The 27538-nt window shown below is 34.8% G+C and overlaps 1 protein-coding gene across 1 annotated transcript; it reads right to left on the bottom strand.

The window, feature by feature from the left end:
• Window positions 1-116: 116 nt before the first annotated feature.
• On the bottom strand, window positions 117-27189 carry LOC106660776 (arginine kinase). The gene is made up of 5 exons (XM_014383694.2): window positions 27168-27189; window positions 4790-4968; window positions 1382-1560; window positions 739-1311; window positions 117-596 (listed from the first exon to the last, which is right to left on the bottom strand). The coding sequence occupies exons 2-5, from the start codon at window positions 4956-4958 to the stop codon at window positions 447-449; spliced, it is 1071 nt and encodes a 356-aa protein (XP_014239180.1). The 5' UTR covers window positions 4959-4968; window positions 27168-27189; the 3' UTR covers window positions 117-446.
• Between the last annotated feature and the right edge of the window lie 349 nt (window positions 27190-27538).

The raw sequence follows: 27538 nt of genomic DNA, 5'->3' as shown, positions 1-27538 counted from the left end.
CTTTTTCAACAACATAGGTAATACCAAGTTTATTATCAACAAGTGGTTTCTAAAACCTAGGATTGTGTGTGACGTGTAAAGCAACAAGAATATTTAAAAAGCAAAAAAACTATCGGTTTGAAATCTTGTAGGTGTTTAGACTTTATTAGAAGAAAAACGCACGTTTCGTTTAAAACGCGACAATTTTCTCTTTAGAGTTAATGACAATAAACTATTTTCCAGACCACTCACCACACAAGGTGATGAATAGTAGGAAGAAAATGTTGTTAAGTAAAAGTTAGTAACGAAAAAGAACAAATAGAAATAATATCAGTTCGATTAAATTCCTTCCATTATTTTTCTTCTGTACTGCCTTTCAGATTATTTGTATTTTATATATATTTTATGTTGTTTATATAATTTTAATCTTTATTTTTTGGTATTTAATCAACAACATTGTGAGATATCTACAGTTCTTTCTCAATTTTAATGAGCTCGGCGATACCGTCGTGCATCTCCTTGACGGCCTGGTATTCAGTGAGACCCATCCTCCTTTTGTTGGAAATATCGTAAACTCCGCCCTCAGCTTCTGTGTGCTCGCCACGAGTACCACGGACCTTCAAATAAAAGTTGAAATGTTAAGAAAAATAATACGCAAAAGAAGTCGATTTTGCAAACTATGAATAGCAAGATTGTAATATTTATCCGTGGTTACTTTCGAATATTATTTACAGTTTGTGAAATCGGTAAAATTTATACCTGAAGGTTAAATTTAGCGGCGACTTCTTCCAATTTGGTTTTGTTGGCAGCGAGTTTCGGGACCTTGATGTGGACAGAGGCTCTGACAGTGGTTCCGAGGTTGCTGGGGCAGAAAGTCAAGAAGCCGAGTCTGTCATTGTGAGAGAAGGGGACACGCTTTTCGACGTCGTTTACAGCGGTGACGAGACGTCTGTAAACCTGGCCGAGATCGCCTCCCATCTGCATGGAGATGAGCCTGAGGTGGTCCTCCTCGTTGCACCAGACCAAGAATGTCTTGTTGTCGTTGTGGTAGATACCACGACCGGTGGGCCAGAACCTGCAGGCATTGGCCGCCTGCAAAAACCTGTCTCCCTCCTTGAAGAGGAAGTGGTCGTCGATAAGCTTCTGCTGCACCTCCTTGGTCATACCGGTCAACGGATAGTAGGTGCCTTTCAGTTCGTCGGTCAAACCGGAAAGAGTGGAGGAGACCTTCTCTTCCATCTCCTTGTATTGAGCCTCAGTGAGGCAAGGGTTGAAGGGGTAGCCTTCCATTGATCTACCACACCTCACACGGGTAGAAATGACGTATTCGCCCTGAACAAAATTAATTTAATATTTTTGTGTTTAAATCTTTCTACACACTTTTGATAGAATTTTAACGTACAGTGGGGTCAAGGTTTCCGAGGGAATCGACATCGCCCCAATCCTTGGCGGGGTGCTTGTCGGTCTTCTTGAACCCACCGTGGTAGTCCTCGATGATGGGGTCAAAGAGGTCGGCAAAAACGGTGTAAGCTTCGGCATCCGGGGCATAGATACCTACGCCAGAATCGTGGTTCTCAAATCCTGAAAGCAAAAATTTATATTAAAACAAAACAAGATTTACTCGGTCATTCTAATTAGATAAAACTACATCCCGTCTAGTGAGGCGATAGGTGGGCACAAGCTAGTGGGTATGTACTTGGGGGGGGGTGGTATGTACTTGGTTTGAGTACTGAGTTCAGACGGTGACAAAGCGAGACGCGCCAGTCTGGGTTCAAATATACGCGAAGAAAACTTTTAGGAAGGAACACACGGACTAGGTGGTCATTAGGCATAATGGGTGTAACGAAGCCTAACAAGCTGTTAAACAAAAAATGCCGTTTTTGTTAGTGCAACATCAGAGAACTTGACACTAGTCATACAATAGTTTTCAGTTGCTAATTGTTAAAAGAAAATATCTCGATACCTGGGTCCTGCATTCGAAGGAACGACAACACCAAGCCATTTTAATTAAAAATTATCAGCAATTTCTTAGGAACATTAAAGCATACGACGAAAAATTGATGATTGAATCCTATCAGGTTAGTGGTCAGATGAAAATCAATCTCTTCGTTACCTGGTGGGAATCTTAATCGGAATAATTAACGGTGAAAATGTGGTGGTTTGAAGTTGACTACATCCACTTTTATTTATTGGGGGGACAATCAATTCAATAACGTACTGCCAATGAAATTGATCAAATACATCAAAATTTGATCAAAACCTCGTGTTTCAATACTGACAGATCTTAAAAAACGAACTAGTCTATGAAATCCTCGACCATCTCCCAGACTAGCAGTTTTTCGTAAACCAAAGCGTAACCTTGAAAGAGTTGGCTAGTTTTTTTATGAAAGGCAAAAAATTACCGTGCTACTGTCGAGTCTGCTGTTTGTTCAGAATTAGCATAGTTGTGCAGCAAAACCTCCAATTTAGCACACTTAACACGATTAGTATAATTTGCATGAATATCCTAATTATCCTATTTCTTTTTTTAAGTTATTCAACTCAATTGACAATATAAAAGAGATCATTTCGAATGAAAATGTTTTCAAAAAATAAAATATAATATAAATGTTTCTGTTTTTTTGTAAGATCGACAAATTTATAGATATGTCATTCATAGTTCGTAAGTGTTTACATAAATCGGATAAACGATACAAAAACAAATTATAAATCATATTAAAATATAAAAGGAAGAATTGCGCTTATTTATTATTAAAGTCACCTTTATGCTATCATTAAGCTGGAATAATAAAGACGACTGGAGTAAATTCACACTAGAATATCTTAATTATTTTGTTTATGAATATTTTGACACATCAAAGAAGTCGTAACGGGGTCAGATATCGATCGAAACCCTTGTATCATTGAATCAATCATTCACAAAATTGTAGAAGTGAGGATGTTATGGAATAGAAAATAAGGCTCCCCACTAAATATACCACGTTAGAGGAATCAGCTCGCTTAAATAATTGAAACACACGAACGAGACTCCATGAATATTGAACATCTGATGTAATGCTTTTGCGGTAGATATTTGGCGTAGACAATGCATGTTTCAACATGTCATGTCAAACCGAACTTAGGCGAATATTCATGTTTTTCAGTATTGAAGTGAATCAATTGTAACAGACGTCGTCACGAACGGTGACACAGATCTCGGACGACGTAACTCGTACTCTGCACATTTCCCAAAGTGAATTAAGATCATCCGAGCTGACCGATTTTCACAAAAGGGAAACATTTCTCAACACGGAAAATGAATAACGAAAACGTTGTTTGTCAGCAAAGAAGCTCAAATTTCAAACTGTTTGTTCTCGAGTCTGACCCACTACCATTTTTAGAATGGGATCTGGCTGAAAATTACGGAACTGCAATGGCAATTTAGAATCAGTACAGTCCATTACCACTTTTTTTGTGAACGTCGAACCCACATCCTTTGCTCATCAAATAAATAAAGTAACTTGGTGGAAAATCCACATCCTCGGAAGAGGATAGTCCATTATCAACAGTATAGACAATGCAAGACGTACTGCATCACCTTCCGAGATGTGTCAAGTGCGGTGATATGCACAAGAGTGCAGTGTGCCAAAAGAACCTTGATGTCTCAGCAGTCTACCGTTCTATAACCAACTGCAAGGTATAAACAGCTCGTCTGACGCAGCCGCATAGACAACCCCCTCCCAATATTTAATATCCGGAACCCCAGACATCCTGCTGGACCAGTCTAGCCTGGTACAACCTATGCACAGATAGCCTGTCGCACTGAGCCCTGCCATCAACAGTACCCTGCTCAACACCAACAATCCTATCTCCTGAACATGTCATACATCACATCACCCTCTTCCCTCTTCTAGATCTTCAGTCAATCATAATTTACTTCTTCACTGAATTTAAAATTTGTATTGCCCTCTTATTTCCCTTCTCACCATAATCGTTACAAAACTGATTCGCTCTCCACCAACGCGATCTCTCCTATGAATGATCCATCCTACTTTGGAATGTACACGGTGTCCACACACATACTGACGAACTGACGGTACTACTAAATGATGGAAAAGTGCATTGCACTACTAACAGAAACTCAACTGACGAAACGCAAACACTTGCACATAACACGATACGAAACGTACAGAACTGACCACCATGGAGGCAGCCTTCCACAACACCCTATCACACCACATCATTCCTACGAAGTACAGCTGCTTCGGTGTACTTTCATTCCATTTCAGTATACTGCCCATTCAATTAAACAATAATGCTGAACAAGATTGCTCACTGGTGGAGAACAACTAAGTTTTGGATGTTTTATAAACTAATGGTTAGAAGTAGTTTTGGATAATCATTAATGTAACATACAAATAACAAGCACCTGCGTATAACAACATAAAACAAGCTTTTTGCATTACCTTATAATTTACAAAATTATGATGTAAAAAAACAGTTTGACCCGATATTACAAGAAATATAACTTATTTAGTTCAGAGTCGATCGATATCCATCTTCCAGGCCGACAGTACAGAATTGACAATAATTTGTCGGCTCGCGTGTTTTACCATTATTTAGTTAACTTTTTCATTTGGTATCTGTCAATCTTAAACAAACCTCGCAATAACCGGTTGGTAGATGTAAAAGTAACAAAAACGAAGGCAGGAAGATGTGACGGCATTATTATAAACAATGAATTTAAATTAATAGTTAACAGTCGTTCACTACCAATAGTAACGTCAACGAGCCAAGGTCTGAAGGTTTGTTTTAATAAACGTAGACTTACCAGATTGTACGACGTCAAGGAGGGTAGAACCGAATGAGGGAGTCTTCAAGTTCTTAAGCCTGTCGAAGACCTCTCTCGTCAGGTACTTCTTGAGGAGAGATTTGCTGTCGGAAGCCTCTAACTTCTTAAAGCCAGCTTCAAGCTTGTCCAAAACAGCGGCGTCTACCATTTTGTCTTTTCTGAAACATGAAAAAGAGGAAATTACTTCACGATATATCTATGGGTCGCTTTATGCTTTAAACTCTAATTTTATTTTTTGTATCGGAAATTTTTAGCTAGTTGGAAGGAGTTGTCTTTTGGGTGGAGACTACTGGTTGAAATCGCGTGTACAGTAGACCAACAGCGAGGAAAGGCGGACCATAGTTGACCTTTGATCGAACCGCTATCCTTGTATTCTCGCAATCCTTCGTGGGATAAAAGTCTTACCTTTCTTTTACGTGAAACTGAAGGCATTCTGTCCCAGTAGGATCCAAGCTTACTGCAGATTCAGCTTCCATTTTGTCTGTTGACATTTTTAAATTTTGTTTCGTGTTATGTCTTTTATCTTGTGATTGTGAGCACTTGAAGAAATAGAATCACATGTTTTACGGACGACGTTCTTTTTCAAATATTATTGAGACAAATCCTGTTTGGACAAGCTCACGTGTTGAGAGGCTAAAATGAGGAACTGCTTCCTCGGCATTATTAAAGAAATGGGAATTTAATCAAGGGCTGACGGGGCTGAAAATGAAATCGGAAATTGAATCAGCTTCGAAGGAAACGGGTCCGGTTCATGAAAATGAATTGTGTTTGTTCAAGACATCCCCTAGCCGGATGAGTAACGAAGACAAGTGCCCGGACAGAATTGAGTTTAAATTGTGGTCCTATTAACTCCGTCAATTAAAGTTGGGCTCATTGGAACTAGACAAACAGTTCAAACAGAGTTAGAACAACATCTATTTATAAGATCCACCTTTCCCGGGCAGCATCTCGTAAACTTGAAGCGTTCCTATCAAGGAGGAACTTGTTAATTTTAGGCCGAGATTATCAGGGTTATTTATGGAATCACGAAGGCAGCATTATATAGCACATACAGCCATGAAGTAATCCTAAAAGGGGTTTTAAACTATTTCAGTATTCCAGTAACAACTATGTACTTAGTAATTAATTACTCAAGTTAAGTTCAGTATGTACTAAATAGGATCTTGTACTATTTCCAAGAATTCTCCTTGGAATCAAAAACTATCTAAAATTGAGTGCTCCTTAATCATAAACTCAATAAAATGATGTAATTATACACATCAAGCACTAATGATTTGACGATCAGCAACTTGAACCAGTATAAAAAAGTGCATGCTGCGTCAAAAAGGCGTGTTCAAATCACAAAAGGTCTTCGATTTAATTGGATAATGCAACCTTCTCCGGCGAAATTCTCCGCAGAGTTAAGGAAGGTCGTAATAAGGATGTCCTTATTTTCTCTCAGCGGTGCCAGTACAGTCTTGAGCGAAATTGTAAAGAAGAAATTGATCTCCCATGAGCGTGGAGCACATTTCGATCATTTTTTTTAATCTACCTGATAATTTACAACAATAAAAGAAATGACTGTTTGCTTTCCAGATAAGTGATTACAAAAGGTAAATCAATAAACTTCCGTTTTCAAATGATTCACACACTGTTGAATTTATCCGGTTACAAAGCGCAATCAACTTCTAAGCTCCCATGTTCCCAAAGCCGATTAATGTTGCTGCAACTTTTTCCCTAATTACTTTTTTTTCATATGCTTTGGGCGATGCTAAATTTAAAGTTTTGAAGGCAGACAGAGCCAAATCTTCGCCAAGTTTTTGGCTCGCTCCCTTTCTATTCCTGCCCTTTGACCGGCATTCAACATTATTTATATTTTCAGAAGAAAATAAATGAAAAAAGAAAAAGAAAGCCAGTAACTCAAAGATAAAAAATTCGCTATATTTAATTGCGTACGTCTATTTTTGTTTGTTCCCACGGAACTCAAATTTAGTTTTGATAAATAGTAGCATTTTTTAATACTGTTCCAATGCAAATAAACTCCATTAAATTTATGTTAAAAATTAGAAAACTGTAATAAGATTTTTACTTTACGATTATTTACTTTATCAAATGCTGTAACTTGTTGTAACTGGAATTTTATACCATTCAATAACATTTGTGTTTAATGAACAACCTTCAAAGGACTCCTCAGATCTTATTGTTAGTTCTTTTACAGTATTCTTTAAATTTATTAAGAAATTTTCTTGTGATATAACTCTCATATACAAAAATAGAAATGTTTCTTAAATTTTGCTAGAAAAAATACATATAACTGTTGCCTTAATATAAATAAAGGGCAATGGGTGCATACCTGCCCCACTACAGCAATGCAAACCGCACTCGACCTTCCACCCTTAAATATTTTATGTGAATAACGTAGCTTTTGGGAGTGCCAACTGACAGAGATACAAGGAAATACAGCCAGATTTAAGGAGGAGCCATTACAAAATTCTGGAGATACGTGTACCTGACAAAATTAGGGAAAACTCAACTCAGACAGACCCTTTCCAAGTGGTCGTAACTAATAGCAGTGACCTTTAGAAGAGTTTCAGAAAGGGGCCCTAATATGGTACACGGATGGATCGAATGGATGGAACAGGGAATAAGATTTGGGATGAAAGGGCCTATACCCCAGCAAAGGCCATGGATATCCCAATTATTTTCCAATCTAAGGACCATCTCATACAACTCTCTGCATTGGAATAAAGAAAAATCTGAAAGGTGCAGATTTACATATAAGTCAGACATCTATAAAAGAATTCAATCCTTTCAACTCCAAACTTGCTGGGAGGGACTAAATTGCCTACTGACACTGGAAAAGCAAAACAAGATCACCTTAAAGTAGGTTCCCGGACGTGAAGGCGTAGAAGGAAATGATCAAGCAGCCCTCTTACCCACGGGAAAAGAACCACAACTAGGTGCACCGGAGTGTGTGCTTAAGTTGGAACTGGAACAATAGCTTGAGAAAGAAAAACTCAAGCATTGGACAAAAGTACCTATGAGGGTTGCTAGAAAATTTATCATCTCAATAAAGAAGGCGAAGAATTCTCCCTTTCCCTCTCTCACACTCAGCAGGCAGATTTGAAAAAAAAAAAAACGTATATACCGCCCTCTTAACAACCATTGAAACAAGATGGTCACAGCAGAGAAAGAAACATGCCAACTCTGTCAGAAGGAAGGAGACATCAGCACATATCCTTTGTGAATGTGAAGCATAAACCCGGTTTACAGTAAGGCTCACATCAAAAAAGAGGTGCACTAAGGGTCACCGAGGAAAGTGCTTATAAGAAAAATTGCTCTTTCCAAGGCATGGCTATAATTTAGGGGTTCCACATTAAGATTTATAAGGTCGCAGTGGAGGAAATAATTTTAAAATTCTTATTCCACCCCAAAACAAAAAAATAATCTAATTCTTTTTCGTTAAACTCGGTGGTTGAATAACCATTTTCTACCCGAGGAACTAAGGGGGAAATAAACAAACCAAATTTTTTCCTAATTTTAAGCTCTTTTTGAAAACTGCCTATATTATTATTTCACCCTTCGTTTTCGAAACTAAAGAAAATAATCAAATAGTATAACATTATTAACTGCAAAACTCAGCATATATAAATGGAAGCCGTATCTACAACTTAAAGTAGATTACTCTAATACTCTATTCGTATTTTGGTTTAATATAGGTCGACTTTCAGTTAGTAAATAATTCCTAATTGTTGTGATGAACTTTTCTATTAATAGTAAATGACAGACATAACAAATATTTTGAACGATAAATTACTATCTTTAAAGGTCAATTGAAGGAGCATAATTTTGTTGAAAAACTCCACACTTTCTCATACTTCAAAACATCTGTACTTAATTTTCTGTGCGTGATCTTTTACAGGGTAAAGATTATGTTTCCAGAGCAATGATATATTCTAATATGATTTTTGCTTATTTGAACCATAAAAATTGAATTTTTATGTTTAAGTACTTTATCGCTAGAAGGCATTAATTAGATATAAAATAGTCGTAACTCTCTACATAAATTCATTAATTTCGTGGTCCGCTTGACCAATTAAATCATTACAATTAATTAAGGTTTTTAGTTGAGATGAAAAAAGTTAATGGCACGAGCGGGATTTGAACCCACGATCTTCGGCTAGATACGCCGCTGCTCTACCACTTGAGCTATCGTGACCTCGATCCACTCGGACATCAACTTCCTATCTCAACCCCACCTTNTTTAATACAAAAATCCTGCATTATTTTCCGGACAACCCAATAATATGAAGTACACTTCACTAAAGCTCTCCGTGGCCATTTCAATTGCCGTCGAGAATCCAAACCGATTACACATTTGAAAAATGGCAAAAAGGAGGGAAAACTCATAAGGTGGGGTTGAGATAGGAAGTTGATGTCCGAGTGGATCGAGGTCACGATATCTCAAGTGGTAGAGCAGCGGCGTATCTAGCCGAAGATCGTGGGTTCGAATCCCGCTCGTGCCATTAACTTTTTTCATCTCAACTAAAAACCTTAATTAATTCTCTACATAAATACAAGCTGTAAAAGTGCCTTTTTTCTAAAATTAGGGCAAGAATGAAGTATCTTAATGCTCACCAAATGTCATCGTTCGTATAGAGAATAATAAAATGGTTAAATAATGTAAAATTTATCGGCACCATTTAAATGATACTTGATAAGCTAACCTAGGGGAATGAATAAGGCTTCTATGTTTATATCGAGTGTCGTGTTTATGTTAATTTACTGGAATGAATGTAATCTATTAGTGTGAAAGGATGGGGTAGCTTAACTCCGCCCCGAGGTATATGGAGTACTCTGGGGTGAGTAATTTGTCAACCTGAGGTATAAACGAGAGGCTAGCATTTTAGGATTTCGAGTTGAGTTCGTATGCATTTAAAAGAAGACAGTCAGTAACCAGATCGAGACGCTCGAATGGCTGTACTTTAAAACAAAATAAACGCGAAGGAACAGGAAAAGAAGGAAAACAAGTAGAGGGGCGGCGATGGACCTCAGCTGTTGTCGGCCCATAAACCTCCTACTTTATATATACCTAACAAGGGGAGGACCAGATTGGTGTGACACGGATTTGGACCTTACTTTTTTTGGTGATTTTACACTCCAAAATATTGTACGTATCCGCCACTTCTTGAGAATGGCCCTAGTTTCGCCAAAAAATTTTTGGAACTTGAAATTTTACGTACATTTGTTTTTAAAGTGCAAGCTCTAAAATCTTTTCTTTTTTTTTCAAAAGTCAGTAAACCGATTTTAATGGGTGATAATTCGTTTTAAAGAAATTGTCTAGTGCATTTTATAACTATATCAAACATTAAAATTGGACTATTATTTCCATTTAAAAAAGCGAGGTTAATTTCTGACAAATAATTTTCCTATTTTGGGTAATTTCTTTATATAAATCTTTTATATACATATTTTTATGGTACATACGTCCTTCAAAAGCTACGTTCTTCTACTTTCAAAAAGTATGTTTGACGTCAAAAGCATTTTAGCCGTTTAAATCAGATATTCAGTTAACGACTTCTTAAAAATCGAAAAAAAGGGGTCAAACAATCGATAAATTTACATTCTAACAAAAATTTATATTTATCTAGAGGTGCTAAGACGCAATTTCACATTAGTTTCACGTAAAAAAAAGTATGACCTAGTTTACGTGAAAAATTGGTGTTTAGAAATTTTTTGGTTATTATAAACTTTGATACCTTTTACTAGGTTTTTAGTGCAATCTACGTAATGCTGTAAAATTCACATAGTTGATTTGAACAAGAAGAACGGCGAAATAAAAATATTAAAAAATGGAAAATTTCAACTTTCAAATTTTTTGGCCGAACCAGGGCCTATTCACAAGAAGTGGAGGATACGCGTCGAAAACTTTGGAGGGTAGAATCACCAAAAAAAAAGGTTGGTCCAAGTCCGTGACACACCAACCTGATCATCGAAAAAATCTGTATTTTGCCATAAATTAAATAATTAAGTCATGGATTATTGCTTAAAATTAGTCCGCCAATTACAGGCAATGAATTGAATATTTACATAAAAAAATTATACCGTGCTTTCGCTTATCTGCCTAATATAATAATTGACAAATTATCGTATTTTGATAAAAGCCATATTTTATTTATGATATATCACATTATTGCCGCAAAATTTAATGTTTCGAAATGTAAACCTATTCCTGGGAGAAATGAAGTACACTTCAAACAGTTCAGAACAATATATTTGTTGTGTAATGTGGTAGTAGGTAAGCTTAGTTGGTTCAATGCTGAATTTTTTTTAAATATTAATATAATATAGACTGTGCCATATAAAATGTATGATGTGTAATATTATTCGATAAAACCAACGTTCCTAATCATCAGCCCTTTTTGAATACTAATCAAGTAAGCATATGTATGAGTCTTTTTTTTTTAACTTAACACAACTTCATCAGGGTTCATTAATTAGTTTTAAAGTATATTTAATTGATATTACAGTTCTTAAATATTTCGTATAAACGTTAATAAGGATGTAAAAGAAGCTGTACTCAGACACTGATTTGTTTTCCTTGAGTAAAACAGCTTTTATTGGCACGTATTTTTTCTAAATCATGAATATTCTTATCTCAATATCTGATTGTTAAGAAAAAAATTCAAGCATAAAAGATGAACTGAATTGAAAGAAGTAATTTCAGATTTGTCCTTTATTCCTGATTTCCTGGCCAGCCCGCCATTCCAAATAGACTCTTATCTGAGGCCCGGACAAAGCTGCTGCAAATAGATCCGTTTTAATTTTGGAGCCTCCAGAATTGGACGAGCCCGGCCGCCTCAGGAGTCGCGGCTAGGAAAAACCTGAATTTAAAACGCGGAAGCCGACAACAAGCCTCGTCCTGTGAGGTCGCAAGGGTCGGTAAATTGTGGTGAGACCTAGTCCCTATCACTCCTCATGAATATAATGCGAAAGATTTACGAGGGCAACGGCCCTAGATTTAATATAAAGCTATTTTTTTTTCTGTGTTGAACAACCCTATAAACTACTATGCTTGAGTGAGAAGAAAAACCCAGTAAAACATGAATTTACTGCCAAGACACACATTATTTGTAAACAATTTGACGGATGGATTCCCTGGCTCAATGACGAACGCTCGTAACACAGATAAAGGAACTAATATCTCCAGTCAAAACAATTTTATTTTTATGCCATTGTAAGAAATAGTCATCAAACTGTACTATTATTTACTGTAATTTTTGAGTGAGCTATTGCAGCAGGCGTCTATGATCCTACTTTTCCGAATAAATGTGAATAACATATTCAAAATGATGGGAATATGTTACAATTTTCGTCTGGTAGGCTCAAAATAAAATAGAAGGAATGAAGAGGATTGAATGAAAAAAAGGAATAACTACGCTCTGTATTCAACCAATTGTACAACTCGATCATCCATGATTAATTAATTAATCACTAATGACTTACACGAGTCCGTCTAGACACACCAGTTTAAAGAAAAAATATTAAACAGAGGCAAATATGTCAGAGGCAGCAACCGTCCAGATCGAGTTTTGTCAAAAAATCTTTGGCATTTCTTGCATCTCCAATACCAGGAAGACGCGATTTGCTAACCTTCTCTTTCCCGTCCCGAGCATCATACACCCACAAATTTCTTGATACATTTTATAGACTGAACAAGTATGCCTACGACTGTTCTTTCTAGTCACAATAAAGCTATTACTATCCTATCAGACTACTTCTAAATAGTGATACCTGGAAAAAATAATTTTCAGTGAGATATGGTAGTTCTTACTATACGTCAATTGTCTCGGACACCTCCAGCAGTCCCCTTAAAAATCTATGAATGGTGTACAAAGTCGAGATTGGTCATGAATGTCATGAAATCTTAGTTTGTCACCTTTGTATGTATTGTCTAAAAGACATGCAGCGAAAAACAGTGCTCCAAATTTGGACAGTAAACTCAATTGGTGTCGGCATATAGACGATATAACGAAATGAGCAAGAAAGCAATTTAAGTTCTTAAAGCACATTCTAAGTTCAACATCACCTTAAAAGACTTTAGTACTTACTTTTGGCTTGACCTATATGGCGACGCAAAAAGCCATATAAAAATAATACAGACAAATCAAACAGATTTTTGTAGCTGACACAAGTGACACTACTTATTCCTTATGTTCCTATGATACTGAAGGGGAAGAGACCAATCCGAAACCAATGATCAACTATGATCTCTTATCCATCAAAGACTTATGCAGACACACGTGAAAAAAGATCCTGAAGCAAGAGTCTACTTTTTTGTTGTTTTAGGACTGGCAAACTACATAGGCTATATGCTAGGTGATGACCGTTGACGATTATATAGGGATAGCTATCACTTAGGTTAGAAAAAACGCTATTTTATGAGGCAACGTTTCGGAAAGGAAATATATTTTCCGAAACGTCGGCTCAGTGAAATAGAGGTATTTTTTCAAACCTAAGTGACCGCTATACCCACATCATCATCACTGTACATACGCCATCTCCAACCCTCCTTTTTTAGCTTTGCCTTTCTTCTCTTCAAGATTGTCTGGTTAGCCTCTACACTACGCTAGAATACTCGACATTCCTCTGGGTAATTGGGGATATGCCTCTTCATTCAAGCTAATACACACATTCACACAACTACTTCGTTCACACTACCCCGGAGAACTCGATAGTTGTCGGGGTGATTGGGGATATGCCTCTTCATTCAAGCTAAAACACACATTCACACAGCGACTTCGTTCACACTACCCCGGAGAACTCGATATTCGTCGGGGTGATTGGGGATAAGTCCCTCTATTCACGCTAATAAAGCAAATTCACAGATTTATTCACACTACCCCGGAGTTCTCGATATTCCTCGGGGTGATAAATAAAGTGTCTATTGTGGTACTATCTTTGAAGAGCAAATGTTTGAAACGATTTATTAACAAAATAATGAAAATGTCAAAAATTTCGGTTTTCGTCCGAATATTCTGGATTCGACTTGTTGTTAAATCAATGAACTGCTGTGAACAGATAACCGCCAACGGCCAAAACTAGTCAATCTTGGCATACCCAAAGAAATTGTACCAATCTCAAGTATCTACGGTCTAAACTACGAAACAATAAATGTGTAAAAGGAGCCCCCCAAACTAATGAAAATGTTTGGAATTTTAATTTTTGTATGTTCCACTCGATACAATGCATACACTTGCTTCGAGTAATGATCATTCGCGGATATGAGTACATCTAGACAAATAAACAAGTACGACTACTTTTGAAACTCACCCACGGCTGAAATTGAAGACTAGGATGTTACGAGTCTGCGTGAGGAACCGCATAGACCTGAAAACGCAATGCCCTGATTGATTTAGTTTCGGATCGGTTTCCGTCGGTTATGAACATTCGTTGCAAGGCACTCCCTTTAATATCCGGGTTTTATTATGTTCCGTCACGGATGATTTAACAGAGGGGCCTATTACAATGGCTACAAAGGCTCCCTTATTCATCGGAGAGCTACTGCGGAACCCTAGACCTGAACTTAAAATATTCTATTTCGTATTAAGACTTAAAGCCTAGAGTTTGATGTTTTTGTCTGCTATGTTTATTACAATCATCGATAAAGGTTTAATGTTTACAAACTTCAGAGATGAAATATTCAATTTTGCTTATCAATACTGGCTTCAAATGAGGAGACATTTAGAGATTAAAACCTCAAGTATTTGGAGCACATAGGTTAAAAAATATTCAATACCACCAATGAATAAATAAATAATCAAAATGTAATCCTTTTTTTAAGCGAGTGTTCGAAACAGCAGAGGTCATATCAACCCTCAGGGTGCCGGTGTTTTGAAAAAAAAGAAGCCAATTTGTAAGTATGTCGGGTTCGAATGCAGGGCCGCTGGATTCGAACCCGGGACTTTTTCCTTATAGTGATGAGCACCGTGTCAAACCGTTGCGGCCACCCACGCCCCACTACTTATTATAATAATAGCTGATTTATAAAAATAAAATAAGAGAAAACGCTTATGACCTTGTTATTATTTATTTTTCTTCTTTTTTGTTTAGTCTAAGTTCAAGTCTACTATTTTCAAACTATATTAAAATATTCCCAAACCAAATATGTAATAGTTTTCCCAAAACAAATTAAACTGTTTTCAGAGAAAATATTTAATAGTTTTCCAAAGCAAATTATACTTGCGCACAGTCATAAAATAAAGAGTCCAAATTTTTTGTAGCATAAAAACGGAGTGGTTTGCTATGAATACGTTATTTCCATATGTTCCATTGGATATGGAAAGAGGGAGAGTCAATTAACCAAAAAAAAAAAAAATTTTGGTTGTCACAATTATTACAAAAATTATTTTTGAACTTAATTAAACTTTTTCAGAACTTTTTTAAAGCAGATATACTTTTTTCTAAACGAATTAAATAATTGCTTAAGTCAAATGACTTAATTTCATAACCAAATTCTCACACGTATTTTCATAGGGAATTTAATTTTGTCCAAATCGATTTAATTTTTTATTGATGTATTTTTAATTCAACATTTTTCATTGAAATAAAACAGATAAACAAAAATAATCTATTGAATTTTATGTTATGTAATACAGTTTTTAACTTTTGTAAGGTTTTCGACATGATGGGCTTTGTCCAATTGCAGCAGACTTAACTTAAAACTTGTAAAATTTAAAAAAAGTATATATTATGAATTAATTATACAGACATAACATTTGAAAGTTCCCTTTGTCCGCGTATTTTATAACAACCGAAAATGTTCAACTTTTGAATAGAAGTTTAAAAAAGTAAAAGCTTCAATTGGTTTAGAAACTGTTGAATTTAATATGTTCTATATGGTCAGGAAAATATTGGAAAATTTGATAATAGTATGGTATTGCCTTTATTTTTTCCCTTCTTCGAAAGGTAGGATGGGAATGAAGTTCCTTTCCACTCCACAAGTGCCATGGGCTTAAAATATAAATCCAGAAAACCGTCAAGACGATCATCCCTTTCGTTCAGAAATCAACAAAACCCAAATCAACGTATACCCGATTTCATTTTTCCTAGTAAATTCTAAAATAGATCTCAGGTCGCGAAAATACGACGAAAATAAATCGGCAAGATTCAAAACGTTAAATCAGGCTGATAAAGGCTTCGAAAAAGAACTTAGATCGGGCTATTTTCGTTTTGACTTTACCTATAAACTTTGATGTGTGTTGTGTTCTACTTCTGCCCGTTTGAACTTAAAAAAGTTAAAATAATATAGTTTGAATTGTAAGTTCATTTTTAATGTTATTATTTTACGGGTGGTTCTTCTGTTGAACGGTTACAGACCGCGTTGTGCTTTTTCTATAGATTTTACTTCCCCCCTCTTGCTAAGGGCTTTTTGTTGTTTTGAGAGGTGCGTGGATTAAAATTATATGGGTTTCAATACAATATGAACATTAAAAAGTAGAGCTTCTGATCTCTGATAAGTCCTGATGTAATTGGACTAGAAGAAATTCTTTTTTTTTCCTATCGCGGGTTGATAAGTTAGTTTTTTAGCATGCCAATGTGCAGGATACCGTCATAGATATGTGAGAAAATCTGAATAATCGTTGAATATTGATGGAAAAGGTAAGAGATAAACCTCTCAAAATGTAAAATGTCTAGTCGCGATTGAGGATTTTTATGTTTTTAAAAGAAATTCCGAGGATCCGAGGGATATTTTAAATTTGATCGTCAATTCCCCTGCGAACAAATAATTCTCCGTTTTTATCTCGGTAAGCTGAATAAGGAACTGTTTACACAGGCTAATTCCAGATTAGAAATCGACGCTAGCTCAACAACACACAGTCCTTCGTTATATAATGCGCAAAGTGAATTTTTATTTTATAAACAAAACCGTCTCCCTTGAACTTTTCGTCAATCGTAAAGGGCAAAAACGGCAAAATCGATATAGCAAAAATGGCATAGTTCAATGGATGCCCGAAAGGGGCGGAGGGGAAACTTGGACGCCCCGGGCCGAACCAGGCCCTTGGACAACTGGTTCTGTGTTGCACCTGAAGGGCACAAAAGGGCCAACGGCACACTTTACCTTCTTGTCTGTCTTGCTATTTACTCATTATCACAAGAGTGTACAAAAATATGAGAATTTCTCTAACAATTCTTGGTACTATTGTATGTTGAATGGACAAAACGTATACAACCTCAGCTTAACTGGCTTATTATTCTCATTTTACAATGGACAGAAAGATCTCTTAAAAAATAGTCTCTGGTATGAATAATTCTTTTGCAATTCTTCAGAATATTATTTTTTTTCAAATACAACTCTATTGAAATTCGCAAGCGTGACATCTTTAGTCGTCACGTCCCACTCATTTAAATAACTTTAAAAAAGAAAAGTCAGCAGAAAAAAAATTAAATTATTATTTAAGAGCACTTGAAAAATAAAGATAAGCCATATCACTTGAGAGTATTCGGCGTTTTTGATTCAATCGAATTTAATTTTACTTTTCATTTACAAGACTCCATCGGAACTTTAATAAAAATTATACAGAAATAATTTAGGTAAGGTGAGTTGATTCACTTTTTATAAAGGGAGTTAACTGTATGTACCTTTTAAAAAAGTAAAAATTATACTACAAGACGAAAGCAATAAGTTCAGAGCAATTCTTCACGCTCTTAAATAATTTGATATGGGACTTGAATAAAAAAAATAATGATGTTAACTGTTGTTAAATAAAGTACTTAAAGAGTCCCATTTCTTCTCATCAACCCCTCCCATCAAGTTCAATCAATAGTTTTCTTGGTTTCCCAACGGACCCCCACGCCGCGCTCAGGCCCAGGGCGACGTCCGCGTTTAAAAAAAAATCTCCAGGGCATTGGACGTTGGCGGAGTAAAATATGGCCATAAATGAGTTTAAAAATGGAAAATTTTTATTGAAATGATAATTTTACCTTTAGCTGTAGTCGGTCGGGGTCTGGGGATGCACTGAGCCGGCTTGGGACGGGCGTCCGTATAGGTAGGAAGGGGTTGGAGCGGCGTGGCGCGTGCGCTCGTAAAAAGCGAGTGGGGAGGCGCAGGATTCCCTGAATCGGGGGGCTCATCCTGGCAAAGGACCTTCAAGGACGAACTTTTCTCGACGCTTATCGCCCTTTCAATTAACCCTTACAGACGCAGGACTATTTCTTCTCTCGATCTTCGATCGGACCTTGATTATTGCCAAATAAATTATTCAAATGAGCCCCCCAACTTCGAGGTAAATATTTTGAATCTTCGCAAAACAAAAAAAGAAGAACAGAACTACAACCCTCATAAACGACCATAAATTTTTTGAAATTTTACTTACAAACGGACGACCGGGTTGGCGGTGGGTCACGGATTGGCCACGTATCGGCCACTTCTTGCGAATAGGCCCTGGTTTCGCCAAAAAAAAATTTTTTGAAAGTTGTAATTTTCCAGTTTTTAATATTTTTATTTCGCCGTTCTAACTGCTCAAATAAATTACATGAATATATCTAGTATTAATCTAGTAAAAGTTATCAAAGCTTTTCAATAACTGAAAAATTTCTAAAAACCAAATACTTTTCAGGTCCAAATCTTAAAATTTTAAATTATTCTTTTTCTTCATTTTACAGTCAAATGTGTAGACATGTTAAATCAGAAATTATTATGTATATTTTAATTTAAATTATATTTCATTATTTCTATAACAATCAAATATTTTTTACGTACTTAAGTAACGTATTTTTATGTAATAACCTACAACCTTCATAAACGACCTTAAATTTTTTTGCAGTTTAACTTACAAAGGGACGACCGTGTTTGCGGAGGGTCACGGATTTTTACCAATTTTTTTTGGTGATTTTACACTCCAAAACATCGGACACGTATCCGCCACCTCTTTTGAATAAGCCCTGGTTTCGTCAAAAAATTTATTTTTGAAAGTTGTAATTTTCCGTCTTTTAATATTTTTATTTCGCCTACCGCCCAAATAAATTATACGAATAAATTATTTTAAAGAAATTTTTATGTAGATTGCTATAAAAATATGGTAAATGCTGTTAAAGTTTATCAATAAAAACCAAATTTTTTCGGATAAACTAGGTCATAAAATGTTTTTTCTTGAAACTAATATGAAATTGCGTTTTAGCACCAGTAGAGACCCCTAAATATAAATGTAATTTAAATTTATCGATTGTTTGACTCCTAATTTTTCTTTAAGAAGTTGTTAGCGGAATATCTGATTTAAACGGCTATAATTCAAAAATAGCTAAAAGGATTTTAACGTCAAACATACGATTTGAAAGTAGAGGAATGTAGATTTTCACGACGTATGTAGCATAAAAATATATAAAAGATTTCTATAATAAAATAGAAAAATAGGAAAATTATGTAGCAGAAATTAACCTCGTTTTTTAAAAGGAAATAATGGACCGATGTTAAAGTTTGATACAATTATACTTATACTTGACAATTTCTTTAAAGTGAATAATCAACCATGAAAATCGGTTCACTAGATTTTGAGAAAAATGATTTTAAAGCTTTGCACTTTTAAAACAAATAAAAATTTTTTAAAAAAGACGAAAAATATCAATTTTTCAAAAAAAATGTCGACGAATCCAGGGCCATTCACAAGAAGTGGCGGATACGTGTCCAATATTTTGGAGTGTAAAATTCGGTCAAAATCCGTGTCACACCAACCTGGTCTTATNCACATATATATATATATATATGTGTGTGTGTGTATAAAATAGGAGGTTTATGTATGGTAAATATCAAAATAAAATATGGCTTTTATCAAAATACGATAATTGGTCAATCATTATATTAGCCAGATAAGCGAAATCACGGCATCATTTTTCCGTATGTAAATATTCAATTCATCACCTGTAATTGGAGGACTAATTTTAAGAAATAATCGATCATTTTATTTTTATTATAAAATTATTATTATTAATTAATTAATTAATTATTAATTTTAATTAATTTATTATTATTTATTTTTTAATTAATTTATCGCAAAATACTGATTTCTTCGATGAGCTTACAAGGGGACGACCAGGTTGTTGGAGTCAAGGATAAACCAAAATTTTTTTGGTGATTCTACACCTCAAAATATTGGACACAAACCCGCCTCTTCTTGTGAATAGGTCCCGGCATCGAGAAAAAAAAAAAAAAGTTGAAATTTTCCGTTTTTAATAGTTTTATTTCGCCGTTCTACTAGCTCAAATCAACATTTCTTATATAGATGGCAATAAAAAATGTAGCAAAAGTTATCAAAGTTTATCAATAACCAACAAATTTTTAATAACCAAATATTTTTCATATCCAAATATTACAATTATTAATTCTTCTTTTTCTTCATTTTACATTCAATGTATAGACAGATCTTGAAGTATTATGTATAGTTTAATATAAATTATCTTTTATTATTTGTATAACAATAAAATATTTTTCATATTAATTATTTAACTTGTACTTCTGTACGTGTATGTTGGTAGATGTATACATTTCCGTATTTCACTTATATTATTTCTAATTGAAATATGTACTGAATATAATTCGCCTAAATATGCATAAAATACTCTTATTATTACTTACTTAGTCAACATATTTTTATGTTATTGTTTTCTAATATTATTTGTATAATATGTTAAAATATGCAATGACAATTTAAACATTTAAAATAATAACGATAAATGTGATCTTTTTTAACAGAGTTAATTATGTTTAACAATCATTAATTTTTTCAATTAGCCAGCATTTTATGTTAGATTTAATTTTTTTTATTTCACATTCATTCTTCCATACAGATTGAGGGAATTTGTTAAATAAATCAAGTATGCTACAATTTAAGTATCTTTCATTACATTTTTTACGTGGAATTTATGAGTAAAATAATTCTGTATTTCTCGTTGACTTCATTTTTTCCTTACATTTCCTGTAGCCTAGGTCCCCCTTGAAAGTTATAATAATTTTGCAGAAATGAAATAGTTTGGGAGTAAGAGTTAGTCATATTTTGAGGTTATTTATATTGTTATGCCATGAAATATTTATTGGAAATAATAGCCCGATTTTAATGTTTGATACAGTTATAAAATGCACTTGACAATTTCTTTAAAAGGAATTGCTCATTAATTAAAAGCCACATCCTTCCACAAGGCAATCACAGGCAAATTAAGAAAGTCATTTGCTGCTCGTTCAAACATTCTACACATTTTCTCAGCCTTGAACGGCAATTTAAGATCACTAATATGCAAGAGTGAGATTTTTTAATCTGGATAATCTTAGTTGTCAGACAAATCTCTTTCTGAAGATGGAGTCAGAATCACATAAACATTTCGTTATAAGAAGAATTTGTAATTACAGCCAGATCCTCTTCCCATAACAAATCTTTATAGCTTTTTAGTAAACACACTTTTCTCCCTAAGTAACATTGCATCACCCTTCAAGGGTCGCGTTTTAAATTGGATAAAATATTTTTCATCGGAAGAGTCCAAATTATATTTTGAATTGCTAGAGATATATTAATACAAGGCCAAAATAAAAATAAATAATAAAAAGAAGGAACACCGTAACCCTCCTTAGAATTGTCCATACACGGTTGACATACGAATACTTACTTTTGGGCCAAAGCCTGCGTATGTACCGGCATGCAGAGAAAAGTTGCTCAATGTGTCCCACATAATTGAATGGTGCAGTGGGGTGTGATAGTAAACAAGATAAAACGTTTGCGAATTAATAAAAATAAATAAATAGATAAAAATTAATTATTGTAATTCTCAGTTCTGTTTACATTGCAAGGATTAAAAGGCGTTTTATAGAGGTTGAAGTCGAAATACTGCTGAGATATTTTTATTTAATGGACAACACCAAAATTAGATAACAACAAACCAACAATGTGTGTCAATTAGTAATGGAACTGATAAACAATAGTTATTGTTACACAAAAAGATTTATAACAATAAGCAGGGGAAAAAACTCGTCAGTAAACAATCAGAACTGTTTTGGTTAAACGTTTACGTGCTTTTAAACCGTTTTCCAAAGCAAAAACTTTCTATTCCGACTTTTGTCAACGTTTTTGGCCGGATGGCGAACTCGCGTGAAGATTTCGGCTTGGTGATAGCTGGTGGCATGATGCCACGTAGGACGGCAGCCAACGCGACCTTGCCCGTCGGAAAAGACAAACGGGAAGAGAAAATTAACTTCTTGTAATCGATCCATACAGTTACCTAATAGGTTTGTATATTAAAATATTACACTGCCTTAGAATATTTGGAACCGTTACAAAACGTTTTCTTTGACCGCAGCTCTCTGACGGTTCGACACGTCCTTTATATGTATTTGTTTATAAGCTGTTGTGTAAATGATTTTTGTTTGCCTATCTTTCCTGTTTTAGTCTGTCCAACTGCTGCTCTCGCCATTTAGTGGTTCTCTTAGGGGGAATAAGACCGACCAAAATGATCTATTGTATCTCTGATCTATTATAATATTTATCCAATTTTCCTCATAAATCTCTTGGGGAAATCAACAATTTTTTCCCACAGCCATATTGTATAGATCTATATTAATATTAATTATATATCTGTAAGCTGTTGTTGAAATTGAGTGATTTGGTCGTTACCGATTTGTTGGTCTGTCAATCCTCGCTGTTTGTCTGTCAGACGAGTTTCGACATTACGCAATTTTCAGTGTATTGTACAAATTCAGAATTCATTATAAATTTATTACTACTAGTACAAAGGCCCAACACTAAAGATAGTGAGAAGACCAAAAGCAATGATCATGGCAACGGCCAAATTGCTCAGTTTCAACATCGGTGTACAGAATTTGATTTTTTTAGCATTTAGATGTTACTTTTGTCCGCAGCTCTTTGTTCTTTAAATGTTGTTGGTCGCTTCTGATAATTTTGCTCTGTCAGATGTGTTCGGCTTCTGGTTAGTTTTAGGTCTCTTGGCCAGACAGCAGGTGATCGGTCAGAGGTGGTCAGCGATATTACATACCACTCAGGCAGGAACGGAAGCTGCTCCATGCCACTAGATCGTGTGTTTTAGCAAAGGTAGGTAGTGTATGTGTTGCGTGCCAAAATTTTCTCACGGTAATAAATAATTTTAACGAATCCAATTTGCGTACTATGTGTTTTATAATGTCTGCTTCGAGCTCGGTCGAGGAGCACCTTCTTTTTCTTCTTGTATGTAGTAGGAAAAATGCTGGCTTCATGAAATAAACAGACATTAACATTTCTATAGTCTTTATAATGTGAATCATACAGAATTTCACATTCATGAATTTTTCCTATGAATTTGTCAGTTTCCTCGATCATGATTATCGCTCGACTGTGCGACAATTTTGTAAATTTGTACAAATTATAGCTTGTTGCGGCGATCATAAGACGAACTTTTGATGATGGCGAGAAAACGCGTCTGACAAACCAAAACAGCGCATGTGCAGATAATTTAAATTTTTCCTCAAAAAATTTGAAACTTTTAAAAACCTTTTTTTTTTTCTTTTTTTTTTTTTTTTGTCGTTGCGATAATTTTGGTCTGCCTAGCTTTCTGCTTTGATCTTTCTGACGATGTCTGACGAATTCGGCATCTCGTTTCTTTTTTCAGAGGGGACATACTAAAATGACTAGATTAAGACCAAATTTTGGTCTGTCCAGTTTTAGACTTTCTAGTTTAGAGAGGAAAGATAGACCAAAATGCAGACGCCCAAACTAAGGATTTATCACTACGCCAGACTCCAAGAGTAAATCATACAATTTTATATATTTATTTAGATGAATTAATGTTATTGAGACCCACCACTGAAGATGGCGGGAAACTACAACGCATCTGACAGACTCAACGAGTATAGGAGGATCGAAAACGACCAAATTGCATATACTAATATATTTTATTCAAATCATTTTACCATCGTTTTTTAATATATTTGAGCCATAACCTTTTTTCATATCAAACTAGAACAAAATTTGACCCACGAGATGAAACAAAATCGAAAATGAAAAAAGCCAAAATCCTGAAATAAAATAATGTTCAAAAATCCGGGTAGGCTGTAGGTAGAGAACAGACGGTGTATCTGTTACAATTTCATCGCTTTGTTATTTGAACTTAATAATAAGTCTGACCAGTTATTACGACGAACAAAATATTGAGTCATTAATACTAACACCCCTGCATGTTACTATATTTTTTTACGTAAAAGCGGCAAATCAAAATCAAAAAAGGATAGGCGAACCCGGAGGAAATCAGGGGAAAACAGTCATGAGACATTCTTATCAATTTTTTATCATGCTCTTACTCATGATATCACTCCTAAGTACTTTAGATATACTGCAAATTAATCATGTAAATAGAGAAACACACATTTTCTATACTTTTTTGTAAATCTTCAGCACGGTTTACCGTGTTTTCTACGTTTCCTTTTTCATAAGAATTCATATAACAGAAGAACTGGGTAAATCGTTCTGTGAAATACCTTCCAAAATTTTACAGTAAACACTTAACAGGAAGCTAGTAAAGAAGTCAGGTTGAATATACCAGGAATCCTAGACAGACGCAAAGATAAACGGGCAAAAAGTCAACATTAGTCTTTCTCATCATCTAGTGGCATATTTATGCATGGTCCTATTCCTCCCGGGTAAATTGATCATGCCAACAGGGAAAAATGAATTAGGTTTTTAATTATTGAAAAATCTCTCCATGGTTTTATTTTGTTTATTCTATTTTTAGGCAAAAAATTGAAAATTTATTAGATAAAACAGACTGGGAAACACTTTTAGTACTTTAGTATTTCAACGTATCTACCGGAACTAGCGTTGATGTCAGTATAAAAATCAAGAAAGATTAACCGAAAACGTAATTAACGGACAAACAGTCGCCGTGAGTCATTCATGTCAACTTTCTATCATTTTCTTTCTGCATGATCTCACCCTGATATAATCAATATCGCATTGTATGACAAAAGATTACGAGTGTAAATATTCGTCCAATTTTCCTTATAAATCTTTTGGGAAAGACAATTTAGCCCCGTTATTATAGATGAAAAAATAATATTAATTTTAAATATCTACACATTGATGTTGAAATCGAGTAATTTGGTCGTTGCCGATCATTTTGGCTATCTATCCTTGCTGTGTTTGTCTGTCAGACGAATTTCGATATTATGCCATTTTCAGTGTATTGCACAAATTCACAATTGATTACTACAAAGGCCCAACACTGAACATGGCGAGAAGCCGTAACACGTCTTGACAGACAAAAATGATAGACCAAAATGATCGGCAACCACCAAATTACTCATTTCAACATCAATGTACAGATATTGAAAATTAATATTATTTTTTCATCTATAATAACGGGGCTAAATTGTAATTAATTTGTTGCTTTTCTTTTGACATGCCAGGGCATTTGAAAATAGGCGTAAAATGATGGAAATTTCAAATTATAGGTTCATCACCTCGCAGACCACACAAAAAATCTCGTTATTGAAATTCGTAGTCGTAGGGAAAGTTAAATGTTTGTCATATTTTTGTGGTGTTTAGTGACCGTTAATTAAGGTTATTTGGAGATCTTGAGATGCGGTCTGGTGTGACGTACGTTTAGAAAAACTATTACAATTAATTAAGGTTTTTAGTTGAGATGAAAAAAAGTCAATGGCACGAGCGGGATTCGAACCCACGATCTTCGGCTAGATACGCCGCTGCTCTACAACTTGAGCTATCGTGACCTCTATCCACTCGGACATCAACTTCCTATCTCAACCCCACCTTATGAGTTTTCCCTCCTTTTTGCCATTTTTCAAATGTCGTGTAATCGGTTTGGATTCTCGACGACAATTGAAATGGCCACGGAGTAATGATTTAATTGGTCAAGCGGACCACGAAATTAATGAATTTAAAGAATTAATATGAAGTACACTTCACTAAAGCTCTCCGTGGCCATTTCAATTGTCGTCGAGAATCCAAACCGATTACATGACATTTCATAAAAATGAAATTTCTTCGGAACATTGAAAATTCACTGGTACTCTCGTTTTAAGTATGATTAAATTTTATTTCTTTATTTTTTTTTGTATTTTTACTTATTTATTTTTTGTTAAACGAGACAGCACAAAAATAAACAGGAAAATCGGAAAAATTGAAAATCCACTGGTACTCTGGTTTTATCTATGGTTAAACTTTATTTATTTATTTTTTTAATTTATCTATTTATTTATTTTTTGTTAAACGAGACAGCACAAAAATAAACAGGAAAATCGGAAAAATTGAAAATCCACTGGTACTCTTGTTTTACTATGATTAAACTTTATTTATTTTTTGTTAAACGAGTAGCACAAAAATAAATAGGGATAATTTTTTTCCGATTCCTATAACAATTTGTAAATAATAACTATAATATTTTACGTGTGTGAGTTAGAATTTAAAAAACTTGTACGTTAATTTAATGATAGTTTAAATTATAATTATAATTGCTTTATTATTTACTTATAAAGTAGAAACTTTAATGTATCAATAAACATAGTACAGTAAATATAAAAAGTATAATAAAAAATAAGCAATTAAAATTAGTTTAAAATAACTATTTTGTTCTTTACATCTATAAACTGTAGTTTATTATGTTTAAATTGATTGATAAGGCAGCAAGACTGATTTCATATGTATTTAATATTATGTGTAACTGAACTATTTCCAGCACTTACTTCTTTCCACCCCAATAAATTATGTGGTGGTCTATTTATAAAATGAACGAAAGTCTTAAACTGTACTGGACGGTTAAGATAAATTTGTTGCTTAAAACTCACAAAAAATGCGATTTAAAGTAACAATTTTTTTTTTACTTTGTCGGAGAAAAATACGATAATCGTTAAACTCACGGTAATAATGATATTATTTCATGTTATTTTCACTAACTTTAACTTAACTTTATCCACAAGTCATGCAAGGCGAGAAAAATGGAAATAATTGCATACCAAGAAGAACTGTGCAACGTAAAAGAGGTGGTACAGTGTGAAATCATTCGGGCCGGGGTATGACACTCTTCTTTTTTTTTAGAAGGATGCATCTGCTGAATTCTTTTGGGAAATCAAGCAAATGATATCATCCTTTCATATGGAAGGTATGACAAACGCTTTTGTCAAAAGCCTTTTCCGTTGAGCCCCGTTAATCCTAGAAAGATTGTGACAACGTCAAGCCAAATTATGTTATTGCTTGGTTTCTTGATTTGGGTTAGTATTTCGAGGTTATTACTGGATTGAGTTAGTATGTTATTGCAATTTGTTTCCTATGGTTAAGATTAATTTCAAACATAAGCATCCACAGGTTAGCCTTTTTTTTTAAATCAAACTCACGAAAATCGCGCGAACTTGGTTTGTCCTTCATCTTCCGACTCTTCCGATTCGTCGTCCATATCAATCTCTGAGATCAACTCTTCGTCGTCGCTCGTCTCTGGGGTTGTAATTTTGAAGTTTTTCATTAGGTTGACCTGTTGGACGGGCTTTGAAGGTGGATTGTTTCCGCCAAAAGTCCGTTCAGCGGCCAGGAAAAGTTCCTCTGCTCTGGGCTTTCCAGGAAAAGAGGGTTTTAGCGGTTCAGGGAGTTTAGAAGGCGCCGACGGCGTCTCTCCTTTTTTAGGTGGTTCTGGTAATTTTGGAGTCTCTACTTTTTTAGGTGGTCCTGGTAATTTTGGAGTCTCTACTTTTTTAGGTGGTTCTGGCAATTT

The sequence above is a fragment of the Cimex lectularius genome, unplaced genomic scaffold (assembly GCF_000648675.2).
Source record: "Cimex lectularius strain Harlan isolate CLEC.00 unplaced genomic scaffold, Clec_2.1 scaffold24, whole genome shotgun sequence".
Classification (NCBI taxonomy): Eukaryota; Metazoa; Arthropoda; class Insecta; order Hemiptera; family Cimicidae; genus Cimex; species Cimex lectularius.
This window is presented reverse-complemented; position numbering and strand designations above follow the sequence as displayed.